The sequence below is a fragment of the Syngnathoides biaculeatus genome, chromosome 4 (assembly GCF_019802595.1).
Source record: "Syngnathoides biaculeatus isolate LvHL_M chromosome 4, ASM1980259v1, whole genome shotgun sequence".
NCBI lineage: Eukaryota > Metazoa > Chordata > Actinopteri > Syngnathiformes > Syngnathidae > Syngnathoides > Syngnathoides biaculeatus.
The window spans coordinates 21641324-21653869 of NC_084643.1; the positions used below are offsets into that span (position 1 = coordinate 21641324).

Here is a 12546-nt window from a genome sequence, read left to right on the forward strand (position 1 = left end):
CTGGATTGGATTCATATACTGTTAGAAACAATGTGTTTTGGTAGGATCGCAAAATGTCTTGTGCTTGACTTCAGAGGTTCGTCTGCTGTACTCATCCTTTGCAGCTCGGACCCCAATGACCTGAAGGGACCTTTTTAAACGAAGTACCACCTCAAAAACTATTTAGCTCTCCGAGTACCACCATAAAGGCCAACATTAAAATGCAGTCAAATCAACATACAAAGGCCCAGGTTTTATACCGGAAAAGTACATTTACTCTACTGAACTGAAATAGAGCTGAAGTAAAAACTAATCTCTTGCATAGCTACAAGTTTAATTGTTATATGATTGATTGTATTTCATTTCTTAACTTCCGTAAATTGTAATTGTATTTCATTTAGTGAATATTTTGTATACCACTGATGGTCCTTCAGACCACATTTTAAGAACTACTGGTATAGTTTCATCCTTTGCCCACAGCAGCAATGCAGCAAATCCGGACAGAATCAGAGACAGCAGTGAATACATTTTGGAGATTGCTCCAAAACAGATGTAATTTATTAGAAACAACTGTCAGTTTCATTTTCTTGAGCAATTACTATCTAAACATATTTATCCATCCATCCATTTTCTGGGCCGCTTATCCTCACGGGAGTCGCAGGAATGCCATAGCCTATCCCAGTCCACCCTAAACAGGTTGCCAGCCAATCACAGGGCAGATGGAGGCAGGCAACAGTTGCACTCAGAATCACACCGACGGGCAATTTAGAGTCTCCAATGTATGCATGTATTTGGGATGTGGGAGGAAACAGAGGCGGGGCTGGGATTTGAACCCCAGTCCTTAGAACTGTGAGGGCATTGTGCTGCCCGAAACAAATTCCATCCATCCATCCAGCCATTTTCTTTGCTGCTTATCCTCATGAGGGTCGCGGGGAGTGCTGGAGCCTATCCCAGCTGTCAACGGGCAGGAGGCGGGGTACACCCTGAACTGGTCGCCAGCCAATTGCAGGGTACGTCAAGACACACAGCTGCACTCACAGTCTTACCTAGGGGAAATTTAGAGTGTCCAATTAATGTTGCATGTTTATGGTATGTGGGAGGAAACCGGAGTGCCAGGAGAAAACCCACGCAGGCACGGGGAGAACATGCAAACTCCACACACGTGGGTCGGGAATTGAACCAGGGACCTCAGAACTGTGAGGCCAACACTTACCCAGCTGATCCACCGTGCCACCCCCCTCCAAACAAATTAATTAATTAAAAAAAACATAGTGAAACCAGAAGCCATAGGTCTTTTTTTAGGAGATATATTGAGTTTGTGCAAACGTCAACAAAAGTCAGCAAAAGTTTGGTAACGGTCTCAGATCTTGATGGACTTGGAGTCAGTCAATGGAGACAACTTTTGCCTTCAAATTTGTAATCCCAGAAAAGATCATTTAAAAAAAAAAGATTACAGTATTTGTCTCCATTTTAGCAAGATCCTAACTAACGTAGAGGCATACCGCGTGTTGATGAAGGCTCGCAGCCAATCGGGAACAGGTGGGCGGGGCATAGCGCCAGCTCGTACTATAATATAGTAAGCAGGGCTGCCAGGAGGAGACGCATCTCCCCGTCACTCTGTCGCCATCCTGGCGCCTCCGGTTGATGGATTGTATACTTTCTCTTCAAGTACGACAGCAACTGGCGCTCTCCTCGACACATTTCTGTCAGAGTTACAGCGTAGAGTTACAGGTACAGTACTGTTTGGCCCGCTTGTTCTTCTATTTTGCCGTCTTTGGTGTGAGTCACAGCAAGCGTGCAGAGCAGTGAATGGGACTGAAGGGGAGGAAGGAGAGTCCACCGCAGGGGAAAAGCAGGCATGACTGTGGTGTTGCATGCTTAATTTCTGCCACAGCGAGTTTGTTGCTGCGTGTTGCGGGGATTTTGTTGCTGGGTGTTGCGGTGCTATTTTACACATTAAGTGCAACCAGGTGGAGGTTGACCTCAGCACATTCACAGAGAATTGCGACCCACCACTTTCGCTGTGCGGCCGCCTCATTCCTACTTTTTCATGAAATTAAATGCTCTTTTTTTGTTGTCACAGAGTTACAGAGTTCTGACATAGTTGATCGTTTTATAATTCCCCAAATATACAATTTCGCTGGAATTACCAGATTTGGTTAAATAGTATTCGACACCCTCCTGCAGGTAGACGACAAAAAAATTATCTCAAGGTGACATTTAAAAGGTTGAGGACCAAGGGTGCACCTCACTCACCTTTGTGGGAGAGTACTGTGCATGGTTGGAGTTTAATTTGAATATTGATTCGAAATTATTTACTTGTATATATTATGTCAAGATGATATATATATATATATATATATATATATATATATATATATATATATATATATATATATACACATATGTGTACAGTATAAACGTACATTATTACACATCCAGAGTAGAGTATGACACACGTGACCAAAACATTGCGTGTCCAGCCAGAAGAAAACTACTCGACAGCAACAAAAATAATAGCAACAAAAACAGACCAGATACTGGAAGTAATAAACTGGCCGGTGTATGAATCATTATGTGCTTAATGTATGTCTTAAAAGGACACAAATCAATGTACTGTAGATGTGAGGATTTATTCATCGATATATACTTTGTCGTTGTGTGTGTGACATAATTCTTTACATTTTCATCAATGAAGCAAAAATGATTTATTATTTTTTGAACCATATGTAACCATTTCAAACAATTCCTTAGTTCTTTGCTGTAATGTATAATGTCCCCATGCAATCGCCAAAGAATTCACATTGTTTATTTGGTCACAATCTTGATATTTCACTCCAGCTGGAATCCATCATTTGTTGATGAAGAGCTGTCCAATAATCAGTCAGTCAAAAAATTCAAACCATGAACACATTGTGATTCTCCTCCAAAGCACGTACAGTGTGCCTGATACCGGCTCTGTTAGTTCCTGGTTTTCAGACCATACTTTCAGTCCAGACCTGAATATCTGTTATTCTGAAGCCTTAAGAAAAAAAAAAGAAGATTGTAATGTTTTATGGCCCATTTATTCTCATCTTTAATTGCCTCATGTAAAAGTCACTGGAGCATCCCAGGATGCCTCCTCATCACCAGCTTCTTTAATTAACCACGAGGGGGCACTATCTTGATTCAAATGACTTTTTATTGCGACTCCGTTTGTTTTTTGGACTCCCTCTAAAATGTCTAAAACAAATGTTACATATAAACCGTGTCAGCCATTTTTATTTGCATTAATTGAATTATCATTCTTATTTAAATTTGTGAAGATGGAAGTTCTCACCAGATTTAATCTTGTTTATACGTAGATAAAATACGCCATCATCACCACTCCTGATATAAAACAAAAAATGTATCCGATCTTTGTTGCTTTTTCAATGTTCCTCCGGTATTTCCATCTTTCATTATTGTTTCATTGATGAAAAGAGACAGCCTAAAATTTTTATGAACGGCAGAATGAAGGACGACGGTGATGATCTGAACATCCATTATGACTGATTTAGTTTTAATAACCACAAAGAAAATATGTGTTTTCCAACACTCATGCATGTTTCCCTGCGCTTTATTCAAAAGAGTGATGCTAACCAGAGCCAAGATGTGATTGTACTGCAGCCTCACTGACAATGTGTAATTTGGTGTTTTGTGCCATCTTCAACATTGACAGTATAATGCATGCTTGTCCGAGCTTCATGGATACTGACGTTGGCCCTTGAATTGCAAGTAAGATTCTGATTCAGGTTGTTGCCAATTTAGCACTTTGTGCAGTCAGAGAGGAAACATTTTTATGTTTTTTTACTCTTTTTGTCTGTGCTTGAATGCCAGTATGGAGACGTAATTAACATCTGATATGAAACATATGATATTGACTGCAAAAAGTATTTCTTTGCTTATTGTAGCCTTCAAGACAGACAAGAAAATCATTAAGGGCCTCGGTTGTTGTTTTTCCTTTTGTTTTGTTTTTATTTGTGATTCTTTTTTCGTTTATCAATCCTTAGTCAGTACATGTTACTTACCAGTACTTGTGACCTTGTTGAAGTTGTTGTTGTGAACTGAACACAAATTTGGACAAAATAAAAATCCATTTACATATATGTATATATATATATATATATATATAATATATATATATATATATATATATATATATATATATACGGCACGGTGGCTCAGCTGGTAAGGCGTTGAGTCACCGGGCACTCTGGTTTCCTCCTACTTGCCAAAAAGCATGCAACATTAATTGGACACTCTAAATTGCCCATAGGTCTGATTGTGAGTGTGTCTGTTTGTCCCTATGTGCCCTGCGATTGGCTGGCAACCAGTTCAGGGTGTACCCCGCCTCCTGCCCGTTGACAGCTGGGACAGGCTCCAGCACTCCCCACGACCCTCATGAGGATAAGTGGTAAAGAAAATGGATAGATAGATAGATAGATAGATAGATAGATAGATAGATAGATAGATAGATAGATAGATAGATAGATAGATAGATAGATAGATAGATAGATAGATAGATAGATAGATAGATAGATAGATAGATAGATAGATAGATAGATAGATAGATAGATAGATAGATAGATAGAAGATAGATAGATAGATAGATAGATAGATAGATAGATAGATAGATAGATAGAGTATGAAGGCATTGTTTCCATTGAACTACACTTCAATTTAAAAAAGCCTGAAAATACAAACATTTGAAAATAGATAAGAAATGCAACCACCCTACAAACAATTTAGTCTTCAGTCAACCTACCATGCATGTTCTGGGGATGTTGGAGGAAACCAGAGAATCTGGAGAAAACCCAAGCTAGTAATATGGAGAACATGCAAACTCCGCACAGGCAAGGCTGGATTTGAACCCGGTTCCTTACAGCTGTGAGGCGGCTATGCTAACCCCTCCTCCCCCAATTGGTTGTTATGACTGTAATTAATGTTTAAATATTTGTTCATTTAGGTGCAGAATGATCAAGCCACATTTCAATTGGATCTAGAAAACACAGCCACCACTAACTAACTAACTAACTAACTAACTAACTAACTAACTAACTAACTAACTAACTAACTAACTAACTAACTATATCCATCCATCCATTTTCTTGGCTGCTTATCCTCACAAGGGTCACATGGCTTGGAGTCTATCCCGGCTGTCAACGGGCAGGAGGTGAGGTACAACCTGAACTGGTTGCCAGCCAATTGGAGGGCACATAGAGACAAACAGCCACACTCATAATCACACCTTGGGGCAATTTAGAGTGTCCAATTAATGTTGCATGTTTTGGGGATGTGGGAGGAAACCGGAGTGCCTGGAGAAAACCCACGCAGACACGGGGAGAACATCCAAACTCCATACCGGGGAGGCCCGGGATCTAACCCGGGTCCTAAGAACTGTGAGGCCAACGCTTTCCAGCTTCGACATATTAGGTTCACATTTTCCATTTATATGGTTATGATTTTACATGTGGTGGTGATTGAAGGGCATAAATTCAACAAAAAATCATTGTGATACTTAAGATGACTTGGCAGAGCATGAGAGATATACATTCATTACCATACACAAGTAAGTAATTGATAAATGTTTCAAGTAAGTGTCAGAAATCAGTGATGAAAGTCCTCCGGATTTTCCCGGAATTCCGGATTTTTAAATTTTCATGAAAATTGCTCCGGAAAATTGAGGAAAAATTGCCCAAAATTAATCCCGTTATTAGTTGACAACATTGGACGAACATGCGTTTGAGTTTGTTGTTTTGCTTTCACACTAGTAACAGTAACACCCCTCCCCTCGCATTCTCTCAAGACGTCACTTATTTTGTGTGGTCTTGACATTAATTTATGTGTTTATTTCACTTAACTAAACAAGATTGCTTCAAAAAACAACCGGTATTCACCTGGAAAAAGGAAATGCAAGTTAACCGTACTGAGCATGGACGGAGCATGTACGAAAGCGCATGTTCAGAATTGCTTCACGTAATGCGAGCGCATTTACGTCGAAAGTCATCAACATCATGAGCCATGTCAAAGGAAATTCAGTTACACCAGGCGGGGGTGCTCTTTGCGTCGATCGCGAGGCAGTGTGACGGCGTAAAAAAAAAAAAAAAAAAAAAAAAAACCTTAGACAATCATCCACCTCGTCGCTTGATTCAGTGTGGCCAATACGTGGAGCGCATGCAGATAAAGGCGCGTTCTACCAAGCCGACCTCCTGTTTACGGCAGTCCCATTGTGCGTGCACCCCCCCCCCACACACACACACACACACACACAACAATACATCACGATTTCCGACAAGAATGTTTGTTCCAATGTATCGCTAGCTTGTTGCCACCAACACCGATTATGTTGAAGTAAACTTTCAGCATCGTCATTACATTGCGAGTATAGACCGTTCGTGTTTATTCGTTGAAAGGCCAACGCATTTAACTTGTCTTTAGATCAAGTTTGGCAGATCAATTTATTGATTATTGATGAAAATTGTTAAATACCCTTTTACATCATGTTCTACTAATATCAGTTAAAATTGGAAATTATCATTTCCAAGTTTTAAATTTTAGTTTTCTATTTTTGACACGCTGTGGCGACCCCGAAAGGGACAAGCTGAAAGAAAGATCGATTTTAGTTATGTATTTGTTTATTTTCTTTCTAATTTACAGTTATGTTATATTAATCCAGTAAGATATTTTAAGGCCATCCCTAATCACACCCGCAACTTTGTCTGTGAGCATGACTGACCACACCCGTAGATGTTTGGAGATGGGGGGCAAAAAAATCTGGGCTTGGCCCTTGGGGTACTTCTGCCCAATTTTTTTTGGTTCAGGACTTAGAAATTTTACTTTAAATTTTTGTCTGAAATTTGTTCACAGATATCGCCAGAATGTACCACAGCCATCCATTTATTAAAAAATTTCCCCGGGGGGGGGGGTGCTCGCTAGTGCTCGCATTTGTATTTTCAGGAGTTTTCACGGCAGTCCACTTTCATCTCTAATAAATGTGTCATAAATTCGAATAATTGATTACCAAATAATATGATGTTGCGGAAGTCCAGTAACAGGCGATCAGTCAATGTGGCATACTGTTTTTATTTCTCATTTATTTATTTAACCTTTATTTATCCGAGTAGGACAACTGATGATTCAGATTCTCATTGAAAATTCTGACCTGGCACCAGACAGCAGAATAAAACAAATAAAAAAAAAAAAAAACACAAAAAGAAAGACAACAAACTGCACGGAGTAATATAGTTATATAATAGATATTACATCATAACACAAAGTGAATACAAGGTTAAAAACAGGCTAAACGTTTCAGTGAAACCATATCAGTGATATAACTGTACAAATTGTTGTGCTGAATGACTGATCTTTTTGACACATAGGTGTAATGTTGCGATTGTGATCGTATCGAAAGTGACAAGTACAAGAGTAGGTACGTCCGTTGCCTTTCGTGCACACTGCATGGCTGAAAGCAGAGGAGCAGAATGTCCTCCTCTTCTACGAATAATTTTGTAATTCATACAAGAAAATGAGAGCAACTTACTGTAAATAGTCACTTCTGGGTCTGTAAAACAATTTGTAAAAGCCTATAGAATAAGTAGTGCGTAGAATGGATGGAAAACTGATAGATGTATAAAAAAAAAAGAAAATGGATGTTCTAATTCACTCTTTTCGTGATGCCAGCATTCTTTAATCATCAGTTATTGTAATGTACTGTTTGATTCTTTACGTTGCAATCCTGTAGTGCAGCTAGTGAATTGATTATCTCTCCCCCCCTGAATATAAATGTTTACCCCATTCAATAATATGTACTCCGCCCAGACTGTCAGAAATGTTACGTAACCAAATACCCTCTCAGCGTCTGTTGTAACAATGTAATGTTGTTTTTTTTCCTGAGATTTTGAGCTCGTGCCCACATCGGCAAACTTAACCTTAGTAATTCAACCAGTGTCACAATTCCACTGTTGCATGCTCTCAACACTTACCCAAATTGCCTCCACTTTTTTAAGAACAAGGTGATTATTGTACTAGTGTAGGAAGGCTGCCCACTATACTGTATGTGTGGTTTTTCCTCAGCAGATTTGTAGACAGTGCACCATGCTCACACAACATGGGAACAAGCCACAGGCCACAAGTACAGAATAATAAAGACAGAAATGGACTGATGAGTGCACAAAACACTTTAGATGGAAATCTTGGATGGGAGAAGAAATGTGGGATGTTGCAGGCTTCTTTTGGTCCACTTCCTCATGCAGTGGTGGACTCAACGGATGGAAAAGATGTACATCACACTTAATGCGTAGGAAGGCATTCAAGATGCTCAACTTTTTGTAGATACAGGATGACATTAAAAAGTAAATTTCCCCTTATGTGTCCTGTTTCAAGGCACGGTGCCCCTATTCAAATGAATGATTTATATTATATACTTCTGATTGACAACATGGCGCAGCTGGAAAGCGTTGGCCTCACAGTTCTGAGGATCCGGATTCAATCCTGGCCCTCCGTGTGGAGTTTGCATGCTTTCACTCTGCCTGCGTGGATTTTCTCTGGGTACACCGGTTTCTTCCCACATCCCAAAAACATGCGCCATTAATTGGACACTCTAAATTGCCCCAAGGTGTGATTGTGAGTGTGGTGGTCTGTCTCTATGTGCCCTGCAATTGGCTGGCAACCAGTTCAGGGTGTACCTTGTCTCCTGCCCCTTGACTGCTGGGATAGGCTTCAACACTCCCGTGACCATTGTGAGGTTAAGCAGATAAGAAAATGGATGGATGGATGGATGGATGGATGTACGGATGGATGTATGGATGGGTCAACAAGTGATGTGTAAGAACTGTTTGGATTCTAAGTCAGTGATCGAAGCTGGAGAGTCAAATATGGGCAACGTTGATGATCACGAGGTCCACAAATGTTATAACTCATATATTATCCATTTAATATTAAAATAAGGTCACAGGGGATTGAGTGCAGTGCTACATTCTGCAGTTAGGCTGCCGGAACCTCACCGCAAATATTTCTCAAGACCGGCAGCCTAAGCTATGGTGCTGTCACATTTGTCTCCTGGAGATACACAAAGATGGCTGGGCATGCATTTGGAGTTGCCAAGGCTGTGGACGGCAGATGGACGGGTAGATTTGATTCATTACAAGTTAGACTTGATCAACTCTCGGAGAGGTTGCGGGCTCCTGTTGGTAATAGATACTTCGAATGTCTTTACAGTAGTACTTCTAGTTAACATGCAGTGGAAACAGCAAGACCACAAGAGTGACTTTGATCTACTCACATCTGCTTTGATCCAAACTGAATGTAACAAGTGACTATACATTCTAAATGTGCTCTGTAATGTGCTTTGTGCTGTCCTGTTGATTTTTGCAGTGACAAGCTTCTCGAGCATGAGTGGATCTGTGTGTATGTTTGTGTGTGTGTATGTGTGCACATGGATAAATTGGACAAAAAATGTTTTGAATCTTTATTCAAACAGATTTGCCCTCATAACTATTTTGTGTGCAGAGAACAACTTTGTTGGTCATGAGAATTTCATGGTAGATGTTTCTTTCTTTCACAAGGGAAAGAGACATCGAAGTAAAGAAGTTATTTTAAGAGACACTGGTATAACCATAAATGGATAATAAAGGCAAGAGGGTTCTTTGTTAAAATGCGTCCTTGGTGTCAAAGTCAGTTGTCTTATTTCACAACAGAACCACAGCCCGTGAAGCCAATAATCCAAAATGAGAGCCAAAGGGGGACTTAGGACAAAAGGCCGGTCAGGCCCAGTTTGTCAAGTTGAATGAATTACAAGTGATCGTTCATAGTCTCAACATCTGCTGTGACCTCAGCACCCTTCCATGGTCCCCTGCAACTCTGTGTCACTTGCCTATTGACTCATTTGCCTCTTTGCTGATGAGTGTTTCAAGCGTTCACCACACATTGTTGACTAGATGAGACACTCAAACTGGCTTCCTGCTAATTTGATTGTCAAGATAAGGAACGGCGGCCTGTTCCACCGTCCTGTGATCCTCCTCCACAAAAGTGAAGTGCCAGCTACTGTAATAAGCTTTGCTGACTGTTCAGTGTTGACTTTACATGACCTTAATGAAGTCGACAACTGCTGCTTTGATTAGATATTGACGATTAAATTCTCTATAGATACACCCCCGTTGAGTTACAATTGCCATGACTCCCAATATCCAATTACTGATACATGGGAGGAGATTTATATTTTTCTTAGCATCTCATTTAGAAGAAATGTAACTTTTGCAGCTGTGTTTCAAGCAGCAAAACCCATGATGCTAATGAAGTGAACACCAAGGGCAGGAGCATTCTATTTACAGTAAATAAAGACCTTTTACTTTTATAGTGACCTCCACTTCACCCTCTTGATACTTGCACTGTGGAGAAGCGATTGGCATGCCACTGGTCAGAAGCTGGGATGTCAAACCAAGTGTATTCTGAATCACATCCATTTTGTATATTAGGTACTCATTTAAATATAACATGGAAAAGTAATTTAATAAGATTGAATGTGAGTCTTAAGGCTTTTCCAAATTGTAATCTCCTCAGAGTGCTCCTTATTAGATGAGTAAAAGCATTTACTGTTAATTTAAGAACAGTTTATATTAAAATTAAGTAAAGAAGATGCCATAAAACAGATTATGCTCATATCACCGACAGCATTTTTTAAAAGCGCACAACGCCCCTTTACTTTCCGTTATGGCACAATTTTCACACACAACACAAAAAGTCATATTCACATGCAAAAGAATGAAGAAGTCATTTTACCTGACTTGTCATATTAGTGGGTAATTCAGTTTTGATGACATACATTTTGGTTTAATATCCTGTTTCACACTTTGACCTAATACTATCCCATAACAAGCACATCTGCCTCACAGTTCTGAGGACTGGGGTTCGAGTTCTGGCTCCGCCTGTGTGGAGTTTGCATGTTCTCTCCATGCCTGTGTGGGTTTTCTCCGTACACTTCGGTTTCCTCTCACATCCCACAGACATGCAACATTAATTGGAGACTCTAAATTGCCGCTAGGTGTGATTGTGAGTGTGACTGTTGTCTATATCCATGTGCCCTGCGAATAGCTGTCAACAAGTTCAGGGTGTACCCTGCCTCCTGCCTGCTGGGATAGGCTCCAGCACTCCTGTGGCCCCTGTGAGGATAAGCAACTCAAAGATGGATTGATGGATGTTTTAATTGACCTCGTTTTTTTGTCTTTTCACAATCAAGTTAGAAGCACTTGGGTCATTTTGTTTCAAATCACTATGGTAAATATGAACAAGCTGCCAGCCTTGTGTTCTGGGGAAATTAATTACATTATTAGATTTTCAACAAGTGTGACTAACCACCTCAATAATGAGATGTCTTGTGACCAATTTTTTAATTTCAATTGGTGCATATCCTCACTGAGCGTTACTCCTTTAAATATGTAAGTATTGTTTCATCCATGAATTGTTGTCAGTCATCAACTGGCAATTTGAAGGTGAACTAAATAAATACATACAAGACACCTGGCCAGAAACATTAAATTGTAGGTGTACTATGTCCATACATATGTACAGATCCAAATAGCAGCACAATTCCACTGTTTGGCTCTGTTGAAGTTCCCTGCCCTATTCAGTACCATTGTGGGTGGAAAAGTTATTTATTCACGTTTACATTCACTTTCAATTCAAGAGAAGATAATCTATTGCCATTCCCAGCACTGCTTTGTGGGCTCTGGGAGCAACAAACCAACCAAGCTGTAACAGAGCATGTAAACAATAATCTTGTTTCATAATTTCATGGCTGTTAATGTTTTATTGCCTCCAGCATTTAAGTTAGTGACAGATGCTGAGCAGCCTTCTCAACGGGGAAAAAAAACATTAAATATCAAACGTTCACGGAGGACCAACATCCCACTGAAAATTCTGACAAAATTTCAGGGATTAATAAATTAAATACTGAGATCATGCACTTATTCTGGGATATCTGCTGCTGAAACTGCTTTTTCTGTTTCCGAGGGACATCACTGAAACAATTGAGTTGATGACAAATTTTGTTGCATTTGGACTGAAAGTAGTAAACTAGGCTCAGGTATGTCTTCAATGTGAGAAGGTTCGAGGCTAAAAGACACATTTGCTAAAACATTTCTTCACCATATTCATTCAAACAATCCTTTTTATGATGTCTGACTGTGGCCTATAACAGCACTGTGTTATTTTATTCTTTTTTGAATACATTTGTAGATGTTTACACTAACTTCTCAAATCAAAGCTTTTGTTGTCATTTAATGAAACTGAGTATAATGGATGCTCTACAATACAGCATTATAATAGTGTAAGGGATGATGCAAACTGTCAAGGTTATTTCCCTCAATATCATGTGTAAATGTACAAATAAGGTATGCTTACTAGGGCTAGGAGACATTTCTAATGTACAAACCCAATTCCAATGAAGTTGGAAACTGACCATTTGACCAACTGACCAATGACCTTCAAATCGTATTCAACCTATATTTATTTGAATACAATACAAAGACAAGCTATTTAATGTTCAAATTG

The 12546-nt window shown here is 39.7% G+C and overlaps 1 protein-coding gene across 1 annotated transcript in view; it reads left to right on the plus strand.

The window, feature by feature from the left end:
- Positions 1-1590: 1590 nt before the first annotated feature.
- zmat4a (zinc finger, matrin-type 4a) overlaps positions 1591-12546 on the plus strand; it is a 97293-nt gene continuing 86337 nt past the window's right edge. The window contains exon 1 of the mRNA XM_061818310.1: positions 1591-1710. Within this exon, the coding sequence (XP_061674294.1) occupies positions 1624-1710 (87 nt within the window). The 5' untranslated portion in view covers positions 1591-1623. The remainder of the gene's footprint in view (positions 1711-12546) is intronic.